We start from the raw sequence: 17,500 nt of genomic DNA, 5'->3' as shown, positions 1-17,500 counted from the left end.
TTTCGTTTAAACTCCTACGGTGGCTGATTTAGTCCAAGATTAACATGGCTTCCAGTTCGACCTCGTGCACATTCGACACGGAGCCATCGAGTGTTAAAACGCCAAAGGCGAAGCTTGAATTTACGGGTATGTCCCTCTTTGGCTAATGTACTTTCAAGATGGAGGATCAACATGGCGACCCGCATTCAAACCCTCACCCGTATGTGTTTACAATGGCATATTATAAACTAACGAGAATACTTTATTACTTGAAAGAAGTAAATATACATTAATGAGCACATATATTTTTGAAAGAACTAAGTGTTTTTAGCAAAGAATAAACTAAAAAAGTTACACAGTGTAGCTTTAAAGTCAAGTCCAATTCAGTTTGTGCATAATTACATGATATAACATTTTTTTGGTAACACTTTAGAATAATGGTCATTAGTTAACATTAGTTCACTACATTAGTTAACATGAACTAATAATGAACCGCACTTATAAAGCGTTTATTAATCTTTGTTAATTTCAACATTTACTAATGCATTATTAAAATCTTGTTAACATTAGTTAATGCAGTGTGAACTAACATCAACAAACCATGAACAGCTGGATTTATATTAACTAACGTTAACAAAGATGAACAAATACAGTAACAGATCTACTGCTCATGTTATAGTTAATACATTAAGTAATGTTAACTAATAACCATTATTCTAAAGTGTTACCATTTTTTTTTTAATACTGTATCCTAAATTGTGGATAATTAAGCTAAATATCATATGCTGAAGTAAATTTCTGGAGTGTTAACGATTAAAAGAAGAAATAGCAACAAGAACCGTACAGAACCGAAAACCGTGAGCCTAAAACCGTGATATGAACCGTGGGTTTTGTGACCCGTGCCACCCCTAATCTGCACCTAAAACACAATCATCCGTTGCAGTTTTCATCCTTTTTATTTATTGTTTTTGGTATTTATTCAAGTGCATTTTTTGTTAACCGACTGAGAGTCCATTGCTTTTATTGTTTTTGGCTGTTTTGTTCATTTATTGTGGATATTTAAAATGTTTTCCGTTTTCAGTGTTAAATAGTCTTCAGAAATAAAAGTTTATTGATCTTTGAAATGGTGTACCTGCATTATTATGCCATTATCATTATTTTAGATGAAAATGGTCTCAGAACGACAATATTATCGTTTAGCGCAATAATTTCTTGGCCAATTTATCGTCCAGCAAAATTTGTTATCGTGACAGGCCTACTCTAAATATCACAACAGATTTCTATTTAAAAAATTAATTAAAAATATTTGTAAAAAATATTATCCACTCCCGGATAATAGAAAATGGGCAAAGAGGCGTGACGTGGGCGGAGCTGAGGTGATGACTAACAGACAGCAGACAAACGACAATCCACCTGTCACTCAAAGTGGCCACGCCCTTAATTATGCAGAACTTTAAGGCTTTATATAATGTAAACGAATGAGTTATAAATAAATTCACCCCCTCACAGTCGTCATGAAGGGCAAAATTAACCCTATAGACCAAAAGCACAATGTGTCCCAGACTGTAAACATGTGTTCTTCTGCTGTAAAGTTGAGCATTTTAACATGAGCTCAATGAGATTCTGTCTCTAGTGGTCAGTCCATGAACTGCAGTTTAACTCACTTCCATATCGGCTTCTGCCAATTGGTATAAAGGCCAGTTCACACCAAGAATGATAACTATAAAGATTATTATATTAATGTCCTCACCAGTGGACGATATCAATCTGTTTATTATATTCATGCTGCAGTGTTGTCGTCTGCCGCTTTAAATGCTGGATTCTGATTGGCTGTCAATGTTTTTATTGTTCATCATCTGGAAAAAAATCATTCTGAAAGTGATTTGTTTCTCTGTGCCGTCATCATGATAGTTGTGGTGTGAACTATTCTTTTATAATTAGAAGATTTTTAGAACTATATCTTTATCGGCCTTATCGGCGAGACACGGCAGGTGAAAACATCGTTTTTTATGCTGTGGTCAATTTTGAGATTTTGGGCCAGTTTGCTCCCTTAACATGTAAGCTTTCATGTCAAAATAAAAAAAAGTCAACATTACACATTAAGGTGGTTATTTAATTATATTTTGTCACCGTGCGCCTTTAGATTTCTACCCAAAATCATCAAACGTTATTCTAGCGCGATCTCTCGTGCGTCTCCATTCACAGAAACATGTGATGCTTGGTGTCATTATAAAGCTCTCAGTCTCACACACAGCACTGGCTAATCCACATATGGACATTTCCTTTGTAGAACTAACCAACCATGAAAGTTTGCAGCCAAAAACCACATCTGATTGGTCTGTGAATTTCTCTGGTCTGTGTATTCTCCGCCTGAGAGGAAGTGCAGACAACGCTGAAATCGGCTCATAAACACTCACAGAAAAGACCAAGTAGCAAGAGCTAGTAAAAAGAAAGTAAACAACAACAGATTAGACGACGAAACCCCGTTAGAATTAGATTCAAATAGTTATAGATAGACATATACAACAAACAGGGACAGCTCATCTGCAGTGTGTGTGACTGTTGTGTGTGTGTGTTAAGGTAGTTCTCTAATAGCTATTGCTATTAATAATTTATTCATTTATCAATTTCCACATGTTTAAAATATTATACACTACTGATATTAATGAACTGAATATATATTTTGTTTGTAGGTTGGGGGGGTTTATAGAAATGTATGCAGTTATAAAGGCCGTTTTCTCAAAATGAGTTTTTTCTCACACTCAGAGTCAGATTCTCCACTTCAGTAGCACCAAGTCTTCCAGTCTTATCCTGAACTATATTCTGAAAGCTTTCACAGAGGGATTTGTTGATATATCATTCCTATCCTGAGTTATCGGTCCTTTAACTCCAAAACAAACATGGCGAAAATTAGGGATGCACCGAAATGAAAATTCTTGGCCGAAACCGAAAACCGAAAAAGAGGAAACCAAGGCCGAAAGCCGAAAACCGAAACACAGACAGAAATTATGCCAATTATTAGTACCATTGCATTTATGGCTATGACTGTGTACTAACTTTACTAAAATCAAGGCATTGCAATTGCATACATTAATATTAAAGTTTCAAAGAATAAATCAATTACAAGTTATGCCAATATTTATTTAGCACATTGCAACAATGTTTAACTTGACCCCACTCATTTGTACATTAAATAATAATGTACAGGCCTACAGAAAGGTTTCTCTGTAGGACTAACGTTACTACAAGAAAGTGCATTCAGAACAAGTGCAACTGATACAACCATTTTCTCTGTAGGCCTTCAACATAATAGTGTATCAAAGCAAAGACTGCCATAGCCCATATGTTAACTGTAGAATAGGGGTGTAGCGGAACACAAAACTGACGGTTCGGTACAGCAGTTTTACAAAATGGCTTTTTATTTATTTTTATTGGTTAACTGAAAAAAAAAGTATCTGTCCTTAAATGAATTAAATTATAACTAAAAGTTTATTGCATATATTGCTCTAAACTATATAGGGAGCCCTTACTTGCACATTAATATTAAAGGTTAAAAACAGAGCCCAAACTATTAGCCTAAATTCAGTTGCTATTTATTTTTAGGTCTAATAATCAACACTCAAATAACATAGTACACAAACATGTACACTTCACATAAGGCAGTTTTTGCAATACCTTCTAAATCTAATTATAAAATAGTTTTTTATCCAATTCGTTGTTGAAATATAATCATTTAAACACAGTGTCTGTCATTTTATTTAAACATACATGAAATAATCAAGATATCATTAACAGGTTAAGTAGAATATAATGAATATAACGGCTAATATAGAGCATATATTTAGTGAAAGAGTTGATTTTTCTTGTGAACTAACAGCTGTGGACACTGAGGTGCCTGAGGTAAATGTGCTGCTACATGACCGTTTAGTTTACAGCAGTTATATTGAGGTCTTTCCGCCGTTGAAACACTGACTGAGCGATTACACCACATATGATACGTGACAGTAAGTTGTAATGTATCCTCAACACACCTTAGATGTTCATTCATGTTTATTCTTAAGGAAGAGATGATCGATCGCGCTCACAGATGATCGCGTTCACGCGCGCGCGCTGCCGCCAGATTGAAGTGTGTTCCGCGCTTAAAACATGCCCACTGTTAAAGATTGCGTTCGGTTTCACAGTGAAGTCTGGTCCTCTTCTCATCGAGAACATGAGCTCTTTTGTGCATGGAGCAGACGTGGGTGTTTCTCAGATATACTGAAATACGTCCACACCGCAAACATGTTGCTTCAGACCAGAGGCGTAGCAAGCTTTTCAAAAGTGTGGGGGATGGATGTGGTTTGTTTGTTAACAATAAAAACGATGAATACAATGACAGAAGGGTACAAAAGGTATAACATACAAGATATATAATATATATATATTCTGCATACCTCGTTTTTTTTTAACCACGGTGTTCGATTGGGTTCTGATGGCTTGTCACATCAGTTTTTTGCTATTCTATTCTTAGGCGACGGGGACAGAAAGATGTTGAGAAAAATAAAATGCAATTTTTTTATTTTACTTAAAAGACTTGAAAAACCTTACTTAAACTTAAAATTTTACTTAAAAAAACCTTGTACACATTCCTAGTGTATAGTATAATATAAAATAAATATATATAAAGATTTACACTGGCAGCTCAAAGCTGTACAGCAGCATTTAAGTGTGAAATTTAATGAATAAATGTAAAAATTAAACACTACATAGACTTCAATATAAAATAAATTGATTCGTATTAAAGCTACTGTATTAATGTTTTCAGTCAAGAGCAGAGAGTGCTTTTCTATGTCTTTTGTAGTTTTATTAACATTTAAGTCAATGGCTACCATCAGCTGTCGGTGTTCAACAGAAGAAATTAATTCAGGTTTGAAACAATATTAGAGTGAGTAAATAATGACATAATTTTAGAGGTGAACTGTCCCTTTAAGGACAGCGTGTTCACTATAGGCTGTGCTCCTGTCAATTAAAGACCTGCACGCATCTAATATACAGACACACGCAAATGTACTTTCACTTTACACATAACCGACTGTGTTTATGTTAACCTTGTGTGTATTTGACAGTATGACACATAGCACAGTAAGACTACTTAGTCCAGTAATCAAGTGTTTGACAGGCTTTTAGTCTGCGCGCGCTCTGCGTGTTAAAACGGTGCATAGCACGCGAATAACCGGCAAGGCAGTAAAACACGCATGCAAATAATTAACTTTCGTGATTGAGAATAACTCTAGTGTTCCGTGAGTATAACTCTCTGACTCCAGCACTGCAAGCGTGTCTAGCACTGTGTATAGTATTAGTGATTGGATATTTGCTCATATCAGCGCGTAGACTCACAGGCACACTGCAAAAAAAAAAAAAGAAAACCACGCAATTCACAAGCGCTTATTGAACCGTGATTGCCGTACCGAACGGTTTAATATTATAATGATAATTGTGGCATCCCTAAAGCGTTTGTGCTAAACTGCGGGAAAACTGCAGAAAAAGTGTGGGTGTTGAACCCTCTCACCGGGAAAAGTGTGGGTGTTAAAACACCCACATCCCCCACGGGTGCGACGCCCCTGCTTCAGACAAGCACGTGCAGGTCGCGGTTTCTGTTTGCGTCATCACAACATTTCGGCCATGTTGTTTCGGTGATAAAAGTCTTTCGGCCGAAAACCGAAAATAAACTTTTGGGGCATTTTCGGCCGAAAATTTTCGGTGGCCGAATATTCGGTGCATCCCTAGCGAAAATTGATTTAAGGCTGTCAGTATTCTCTAATTTACTAAAGCACAAAAAGCCCTCTCATCTAATATGTCAACAAATAGAACCAAGATTTTTAAACATGATCCTTTCCAATTTCCAGATTGTGTTTTTGGAAAAATATGCAAATGAGCTTATATTTAAGTATATAAGGCCTCATTTGCATATTAAAATATTAATTTACACAAAACATGTAATACATTTTTTTCTTATGTTTATGCCAGGAATAAACTGGAGAAGTTTCACAGTGATATCTTGTAATGAAAAAAAAATCCCTATTCACCTGTAGTGTCTCGCATTAAAGTGTTAGTTCACCCAAAAATGTAAATTGTGTCATTAATTCCTCACCCTCATGTGGTTGGACACCCGTCAGACTAGGGCTGCTCGATTATGGAAAAAATCATAATCACGATTATTTTGGTCAATATTGAAATCACGATTATGTAACACGATTATTTCACATGACTTTGGGAATGTGTTGCATTTATTAAAAATACACCTTTCAACAATTCAATTGAAATTGTAACATTTGTTGTACTTTTTGAACTATTAAAATAAATAATATAACATATATTCGAATCAAAGTATAAAAGTATTCACGTAAAAATGATAACCACAAATAAATAAGATCAACAATATGGTTCGACTATGCTTTTCATGTACGTCTAACATTAGTTTTCAGGTACAGAAATGTATCAAATGTAAAATAACATTGCATATTTGAGTGCATAAATTAAAGATTAATCCTATTAAACTTACAAAAGCTATTCAATCAAGAGCGGTGAGTGATGTCCTTGTCTTTTGTTGTTTGACATTAAACAGACAGCAGTAAAGGCTACTGCCCCTTTAAGACCTCGCGTCTTCTTTATCGACTGTATAAAGTTCACTTAAGGCATATACAGACTATGTCTGCTAAGATACTCATCAAGATGGACATGTTGACATACGTTTTGTGTGAGTTTGTCCGTTTAAGAGCAAGACTTGAAAGAGAACTCAATATTTGCGCGCTGAGAGACGTGTGCGCGCTCTCGGATGAACGCACAGAGACACATTTTCTCACAGCGCGCGCGGCTTCTCATTCTAACCTAAACCCTAAAGCACTAAACCCGGGTGATCACGACTGGTCATATTCGAAAATATGGCAGCACTCGCAATCTCGCTTGCATTGAACAAAGTTTACAAAGAGAGAATTATTTGAAAAATATGAAGGAAAAAAAGGACGTTTACACGGCATCCCTGCTCTCGTCAGTTTTTGTTTCTTTATTAGATTGTCATAGGTCACTCTGTTTAATTTTCAAGTGGTTAAACAAATTCGTGGTGTTCCCTTGCGTTGCAGACACTACCATGTAGCAAATCTTAGCATGTTTCTGCTCGTCGTCTGATTCCTCGAAGCCAAACTGTTCCCAGACAACGGAGTTGGTTTTGCCTTTTTTGCTCACCAAACGCTGCTGTAACTGCCCTCCTTCTGCCATCTTTACTCGCGCCGAGTTTTTAAATTCCAGCAGATGATATGCACACGAGACTCACGACCTGAGAGAGATTTGTGGGTTCGGGAGGGGCGGATGTGCGCGTGCGCGTTTCATTCAGAACGCAAGGCAAAATAATCGTTTTTTCTCGATTGTACTATTTTGGTGATCGTTGGGAGGCAAAATCGAAATCGAAATTCGATTAATTGCACAGCCCTACGTCAGACCTCCGTTCATCTTCAGACACAAATGAAGATATTTTAGTGTAAAGCTGATGCTCTGAAAGGCTTCAGATTGGCCTCCATTGGCATTCAGTACATTTACACTCACAAGACCCATAAAAGGCACTAAAAACGTCGTTACAAAGTCCATCTCACCACAGTGACTCTACAATCATATTACGATGCGACGACAATAGTTTTTGTGCGCAAAAAAAAATCAAAATAACACCTTTATCCAGCTTGTTCTTGTCTTCCGTGTGTGTCTCCACGACGCATGCGTGAGAATATGAGCAGATCCGGCGTTCGGACACATGACCAGAAGCGATTTGTTTACGAGCAGAGGAAGACGTGCGTATCTCAGCTGTTGAATTCTACACTGATCGTGCTTTAGGTCTCGGCGTAGTTCTCAAAATGGGGCTAAAGTGGCATTTCATGGATTCCCGAACGCCGGATCTGCTCATATTCTCGCGCATGCGTCGTGGAGACACACACGGAGGACAAGAACAAGCTGGATAAAGGCGTTATTTAGATTTTTTTTGCGCACAAAAACTATTGTCGTCGCATCGTAAAATGATTGTAGAGTCACTGTGGTGAGATGGACTTTGTAACGACGTTTTTAGTGCCTTTTATGGGTCTTGTGAGTGTGAATGTACTGAATGCCAATGGAGGCCTATCTGAAGCCTTTCTCAGCATCAGCTTTACACTAAAATATCTTCATTTGTGTCTGAAGATGAACGGAGGTCTGACGGGTGTCCAACCACATGAGGCTGAGGAATTAATGACAGAATTTACATTTTTGGGTGAACTAACCCTTTAAGAGATGTAATAGATTATATATGGGCTGTTGGAAATACTAAAATCTCTGGTTCTGGTCTAGTGTCGTTCTCAGAGTCGTCTGGAGAACCTGTGATGTGCCTCTCAGATCTCGTCCCGAAACCGTCTCAAGCCCCGCCCTCTGTGAAGGCTGTGCCGTTGCCTAGCGACAGCGCTGACATCACTCACATGAGGGCGTCGTCCCTGAAACAGCCTCCTGCCTTACCACCGAAGCCATACAGCCGAATCCCCAACCACCTCACAGGTGCCGCCCCAGGGGCCGTCTCTCACTCATGACATCATCACGGGACAACACAGGGGCCGTCTCTCTCATGACATCATCACGGGACAACACCTAACTCTGTGTTCTTCTCCTCAGAGACGCTGGCCCGACTGTCCCCGCCTCTGCCTCCAAAGAAAGTGATGATATGTGAGCCCTCGTTTTCCCTCAAATGCCTGCCGTCCCAGGGCATGCACACACACTCGCTCACACACACTCACCCGCAGCAGTTCAACACCCTGCCGCTGTCACTGCACCCGCCCAGCCGCATCATAGAGGAGCTCAACAAAACACTCGCACTCACCATGCAGAGACTGGAGAGGTGAGGACACACACACACACACACTCACACACACACACACACACACGTACGTACACGCACACACATACGTACATAGACACACTCACACTTACACACACATGTACACACACACACACACACACAGTGTACACACACATACACTACACATGTGTACACACACACTCACATGTACACACACACACACTTGCACACACTTGCACACACATGTACATACACACACTCACATGTACACACACACACACACACATTCACACATGTACTCACACACATGTACACTCACACACACACACATTCACACATGTACACACATACACACACACACACACGTACACACATACACACACACCCACTCACACATGTACACACACACACACATTCACACATGTACTCACACACATGTACACTCACACACACACACACACACACACACATTCACACACGTACACACATACATACACACACACACACACACACACACACACACACATTCACACACGTACACACACACACACGCACGCACGCACATTCACACATGTACTCACACACACAGACACACACACACGCACGTACACACACATAAACACATGTACACTCACACACACACGTACTCACACACGTGTACACTCTAACACACACACATTCACACATGTACTCACACACACGCACGTACACACACATGTACACTCAAACACACACACATTCACACACGCACGTACACACACATGTACACACACACACGCACACACACACACACACGCACGCACACACACACGCACGCACATTCACACATGCACGTACACACACACACACACACACACACGTACTCACACACACATGCACGTGCACACTCACACACATGTACACACACACACACGTACTAACACACACACACACACACTCACACTCACGTACTCACACACACGTACACACACACTCACACGCATACTCACACTCATTCACATATGCTCACACGCACACACTCACACACATACTGACACATACTTGCACACACACATACTCATTCACACACACATACTCATTCACACACACATGCTCGCACACACTAACACGTACTCACACACACACACACACTCACACACATTTACTATCTATACATCCCTATATATTATTAATGTCACATTTATTTCATATCGCTTGCATCCGTCCACAGCAACGACTATTAAGGCTTTCAAAATAAAATCGAATTTTGAAACTTTGAAAATTGTAAAAAAAAAAAAACACACATTTGAATGCAAAAACTATGCATCCGAATTTTCGGTGTGTATCCGGCAACTTCATCAGTGGCGCACAAGATGTGATGATGATGATGATGATGATGATGATGAGGAGGATGATGATGATGATGATGATGATGAGGATGATGATGATGATGATGATGATGATGAGGATGATGATGATGATGAGGATGATGAGGAGGATGATGATGATGATGATGATGAGGATGATGAGGAGGATGATGATGATGATGATGATGATGATGAGGATGATGATGATGATGATGATGAGGATGAGGATGATGATGATGATGATGATGATGATGATGATGATGATGATGAGGAGGATGATGATGATGATGATGATGATGATGATGATGATGAGGATGATGATGATGATGAGGATGATGAGGAGGATGATGATGATGATGATGATGAGGATGATGATGATGATGATGATGATGATGATGAGGATGATGATGAGGATGATGATGATGATGATGAGGATGATGATGATGAGGATGATGATGATGATGATGATGATGAGGATGATGATGATGATGATGATGAGGATGAGGATGATGATGATGATGATGAGGATGATGATGATGATGATGATGATGATGATGAGGATGATGATGATGATGAGGATGATGAGGAGGATGATGATGATGATGATGATGAGGATGATGAGGAGGATGATGATGATGATGATGATGATGATGAGGATGATGATGATGATGATGATGATGAGGATGAGGATGATGATGATGATGATGATGATGATGATGATGATGATGATGATGAGGAGGATGATGATGATGATGATGATGATGATGATGATGATGAGGATGATGATGATGATGAGGATGATGAGGAGGATGATGATGATGATGATGATGATGATGATGATGATGATGATGAGGATGATGATGATGATGAGGATGATGATGATGATGATGAGGATGATGATGATGAGGATGATGATGATGATGATGATGATGATGATGATGATGATGATGATGAGGATGATGATGATGATGATGATGATGATGATGATGATGATGAGGAGGATGATGATGATGATGATGAGGATGATGAGGATGATGATGATGATGATGATGATGATGATGATGAGGATGAGGATGATGATGATGAGGATGATGATGAGGATGATGATGATGATGATGATGATGATGATGAGGATGATGATGATGAGGATGATGATGATGATGATGAGGATGATGATGATGATGATGATGATGATGATGATGATGATGATGATGATGAGGATGATGATGATGATGATGAGGATGATGATGATGATGATGATGATGATGATGATGAGGAGGATGATGATGATGATGATGAGGATGATGAGGATGATGATGATGAGGATGATGATGATGATGATGATGATGATGATGATGAGGATGATGATGATGAGGATGATGATGAGGATGATGATGATGAGGATGAGGATGATGAGGATGATGATGATGATGATGATGATGAGGATGATGAGGATGATGATGATGATGATGATGATGAGGATGAGGATGATGATGATGATGATGATGAGGATGATGATGATGATGAGGATGATGAGGATGATGATGAGGAGGATGATGATGATGAGGATGATGATGATGATGAGGATGAGGATGATGATGATGATGATGATGAGGATGATGATGATGAGGATGAGGATGATGATGATGATGAGGATGAGGATGATGATGATGATGATGATGATGAGGATGATGATGATGATGATGATGAGGATGAGGATGATGAGGATGATGATGATGATGATGAGGATGAGGATGATGATGATGATGAGGATGATGATGATGATGATGAGGATGATGATGAGGATGATGATGATGATGATGATGATGAGGATGATGATGATGATGATGATGATGATGAGGATGATGATGATGATGAGGATGATGATGATGAGGATGATGATGATGATGATGATGATGAGGATGATGATGATGATGAGGATGATGAGGATGATGATGATGATGATGATGATGATGATGATGATGAGGATGATGAGGATGATGAATGATGAGGATGATGATGAGGAGGATGATGATGATGATGATGATGAGGATGATGATGATGATGATGATGATGATGATGAGGATGATGATGATGATGATGATGAGGATGAGGATGATGAGGATGATGATGATGATGATGATGAGGATGATGATGATGATGAGGATGATGATGATGATGATGATGATGAGGATGATGATGAGGATGATGATGATGATGAGGATGATGAGGATGATGATGAGGATGATGAGGATGATGATGATGAGGATGATGATGATGATGATGATGAGGATGATGAGGATGATGATGATGATGAGGATGATGAGGATGATGATGAGGATGATGATGAGGATGATGATGATGAGGATGATGAGGATGATGATGATGAGGATGATGAGGATGATGATGATGATGAGGATGATGAGGATGATGATGAGGATGATGATGATGAGGATGATGAGGATGATGATGATGAGGATGATGATGAGGATGATGATGATGAGGATGATGATGAGGATGATGATGATGATGATGATGAGGATGATGATGAGGATGATGATGAGGATGATGATGATGAGGATGATGAGGATGATGATGATGAGGATGATGAGGATGATGATGATGATGAGGATGATGAGGATGATGATGAGGATGATGAGGATGATGATGATGAGGATGATGATGAGGATGATGATGATGAGGATGATGATGAGGATGATGATGATGATGATGATGAGGATGATGATGATGAGGATGATGATGATGAGGATGATGATGAGGATGATGATGATGAGGATGATGATGAGGATGATGATGATGATGATGATGAGGATGATGATGATGAGGATGATGAGGATGATGATGATGAGGATGATGATGATGATGATGATGATGATGAGGATGATGATGAGGATGATGATGATGATGATGATGATGATGATGAGGATGATGATGATGATGAGGATGATGATGATGAGGATGATGATGATGATGATGATGATGAGGATGATGATGATGATGATGAGGATGATGATGATGATGATGAGGATGATGATGATGATGATGATGATGATGATGATGAGGATGATGATGAGGATGATGATGATGATGATGATGATGAGGATGAGGATGATGATGATGATGATGAGGATGATGATGATGATGATGAGGATGATGATGATGATGATGATGAGGATGATGATGATGATGAGGATGATGATGATGATGATGAGGATGATGATGATGATGAGGATGATGATGATGATGATGATGATGATGAGGATGATGAGGATGATGATGATGAGGATGAGGATGATGATGATGAGGATGATGATGATGATGATGATGATGATGATGATGAGGATGATGATGATGAGGATGATGATGATGATGATGAGGATGATGATGATGATGATGATGATGAGGATGATGATGATGATGATGATGAGGAGGATGATGAGGATGATGATGAGGATGATGATGATGAGGATGATGATGATGAGGATGATGATGATGAGGATGATGATGATGAGGATGATGATGATGATGATGATGATGATGAGGATGATGATGATGATGATGATGAGGATGATGATGATGAGGATGATGAGGATGATGATGATGATGATGATGATGATGAGGATGATGATGATGATGATGATGATGATGATGAGGATGATGATGATGAGGATGATGAGGATGATGATGATGATGATGATGATGATGAGGATGATGAGGATGATGATGATGATGATGATGATGATGATGATGATGATGATGAGGATGAGGATGATGATGATGATGATGATGATGATGATGAGGATGATGAGGATGATGATGATGAGGATGATGATGATGATGATGATGATGATGATGATGATGAGGATGATGATGATGATGATGATGATGATGATGAGGATGATGATGATGAGGATGATGATGATGATGATGATGATGATGATGATGATGATGAGGATGATGATGATGATGAGGATGATGAGGATGATGATGATGAGGATGAGGATGATGATGATGATGATGAGGATGATGATGATGATGATGATGATGATGATGAGGATGATGATGAGGATGATGAGGATGATGATGATGATGATGATGATGAGGATGATGATGATGAGGATGATGATGATGAGGATGATGATGATGATGATGATGAGGATGAGGATGATGATGATGAGGATGATGATGATGAGGATGATGATGATGATGATGATGATGATGATGAGGATGATGATGATGAGGATGATGATGATGAGGATGATGATGATGATGAGGATGATGATGATGATGATGATGATGATGAGGATGATGAGGATGATGATGATGATGATGAGGATGAGGATGATGATGATGAGGATGATGATGATGATGAGGATGATGATGATGATGATGATGATGATGATGATGAGGAGGATGATGATGATGAGGATGATGATGATGATGATGATGAGGATGATGATGATGATGATGATGAGGATGATGATGATGATGATGAGGATGATGATGATGATGATGAGGATGATGATGATGATGAGGATGATGATGATGATGAGGATGATGATGATGATGATGATGATGAGGATGATGATGATGAGGATGATGATGATGAGGATGATGAGGATGATGATGATGAGGATGATGATGATGATGATGAGGATGATGATGATGATGATGAGGATGATGATGATGATGATGAGGATGATGATGATGATGAGGATGATGATGATGAGGATGATGATGATGATGATGATGAGGATGATGATGATGATGATGATGAGGATGATGATGATGATGAGGATGATGATGATGATGATGAGGATGATGATGAGGATGATGATGATGATGATGATGATGAGGATGATGATGATGATGATGATGATGATGATGAGGAGGATGATGAGGATGATGATGATGATGATGATGATGATGATGAGGAGGATGATGATGATGATGAGGATGATGATGATGATGATGATGATGATGAGGAGGATGATGAGGATGATGATGATGAGGATGATGATGATGATGATGATGATGATGTAAGAGTCAGTGTGTTTGAATGGGTTTTTCTAACACATTCACTTCATTCATTAGTTATGGGGGAAAGAATGCGCTAAAATTATAAAGGGAGATAATACATGCAAAAACATATTTTACATAATTATTCTCATAACTTACCGTCTGAACTTTACATCCCTGAAATACTCACCTGTGTGTGTGTGTGTGTGTGTGTGTGTGTGTGTGTGTGTGTAGTTCTGTACTGCAGGCGATGCCATCTGTCCTGATGGAGACGGAAGAGGAGAAGGAGAACAGAGATTCAATGCACCAAACTCCCGCCAACACACACCCGCTCATCACACACACCTTCAGCACACACGAGGAAGAGGACGATGAAGAGGAGGATGATGACGACGACGACGACTCGCTGTTTACAAGTACGAGATCTGCCAGGAAATACAGCATGTGGTGTGTGTGTGTGTTTACGTGAACTAAAGCTGTGTGTGTGTGTGTGTGTGTGTGTGTGTGTGTGTGTGCAGGTACACTGGCTTTAAGGATCTTACGGAAAGATTCTCTGGCGATCAAACTGAGCAATCGCCCGTCGAAGAGGGAACTGGAGGATAAAAACATCCTGCCCATGATGAGCGACCAGGAGCGGCTGGAGTCCAGACAGCAGATCGGCACCAAACTGACCCGGTGAGACACACACACACACACACACACTTCACACACTACACACAAACACACTACACACACACACACACACACACCAGGGCGGTTACAGTTAACTCAACCTATAAAACCAGAAAAAACTGCCTGCAATAAAACAGTTGATATCTTAAAAAATTGCTTATTTTATTTCAGCCATTTCTCATTTATTTAATATTTATCTTGAAACTTGATGTACTAAAATATCAAACTGAAACTGAAATAAAATCAATAAAAACTATATACACATATTTTTTTTTAAAAGTATAAGACACAAAAACACAACATGTGACTAAAACTTCAATGAAAAAAAAGAAAACTGAACAAATTCATGAAATAAAATCTACATAGACATTAAAAAAGTATACAAATGTCAAAAACGCAAAACATTACTAAAATGAAAACGGTGAATATTAAATAAATAAACATTAATCAAATCTACATAAGACATTTTAAAAATGTATAAACATGTTAAAACAAAATTACTGAAACTTTAATGAAAAAAATGAGAACTGAAAAAATGTATGAAATAAAATCTGCATAGACATTAAAAAAAGTATAAAATGTAAAAAACAAAATTACTAAAACGTTTAACTAAAACAAAAATTAAAACGATCTGGCAGGAAATACTGTGTGTGTGTGTGTGTGATTGTGTGTGTGTGATTGTGTGTGTGTGTGTGTGTGTGTGTACAGATGATCTACACTGGAGAGTGTGTGTGTGTGTGTGTGTGTGTGTGTGTGTGTGTGTGTGTGTGTGTGTGTGTGTGTGTGTGTGTGTGTGTGTGTGTGTGTGTGTGTGTGTGTGTGTGTGTGTGTGTACACTGGCTTTAAGGATCTTATTTATTAAATATTTATCTTGAAACTTGATGTACTAAATAAAATATCAAACTTAAATAAAATAAATAAAAACTATATACACATATTTTTTTAAAGTATAAAGAGTTAAGTTTAAGTTTAAAAATGACAAAAAAACACAACAAAATTATTAACTTTAACGAAAATGAACATGGAAAATATAGAAATTAAAAATAAATAAAATAAAACTTAATAAAATCTGCATAGAATAAAAATAAAAAAACAACAAAATGACTAAAACTATTTAAAACGGTAAATATAAAATAAATAAAAGTAAATAAAATCTAAATGACATTTAAAAATGTTTAAACATGTTAAAAAAACAACAATATTACTAAACTTGTAACCTTTAAAATAAAAAAATTAATAAAATAAAAATTAATAACATCTACATAAATGACAAAAAACAACAAAATGATTCATTTTAACGAAAAAATATAGAAATAAAAAAATAAAAAAACTTAATAAAATCTGCATAGTATAAAAACAACAAAATTACTAAAACTTACACGAAAATTAAAATGAAAACAAAATATATAAACTGTTTAAAATCAACATAGACATTAAAAAAGTGCATCTAGTGAAGAATAACAGGCATTGGTAGTGCTTGATTGATCAGAACATGTCTGATTATAATATGCAGATGTTGGACCAATGAGATCTCAATGTGGGCGGAGTTACTCAAACCTTCCATTTGAATGGAAGCGCGTGTTGTGGTTCTTGAGTTGATCGTGTGTGATTGTGTGTG

At 38.1% G+C, this 17,500-nt stretch overlaps 1 protein-coding gene across 3 annotated transcripts in view; it reads left to right on the top strand.

The window, feature by feature from the left end:
* phactr1 (phosphatase and actin regulator 1) overlaps positions 1–17,500 on the top strand; it is a 41,187-nt gene that overhangs the window by 19,496 nt on the left and 4,191 nt on the right. For all 3 annotated transcript variants that reach the window (XM_079831935.1, XM_079831934.1, XM_079831933.1), the window contains exons 5-8: positions 8,326–8,526; positions 8,641–8,863; positions 15,445–15,626; positions 15,729–15,885. In XM_079831935.1, coding sequence (XP_079688061.1) covers positions 8,326–8,526; positions 8,641–8,863; positions 15,445–15,626; positions 15,729–15,885 — 763 coding nt within the window. The remainder of the gene's footprint in view (positions 1–8,325; positions 8,527–8,640; positions 8,864–15,444; positions 15,627–15,728; positions 15,886–17,500) is intronic.

The sequence above is a fragment of the Gobio gobio genome (assembly GCF_949357685.1).
Source record: "Gobio gobio genome assembly, chromosome: 12".
Taxonomy (NCBI): domain Eukaryota; kingdom Metazoa; phylum Chordata; class Actinopteri; order Cypriniformes; family Gobionidae; genus Gobio; species Gobio gobio.
The sequence above is the reverse complement of the archived record's forward strand: the minus strand, read 5'-3'. Positions and strand labels throughout refer to the sequence as shown.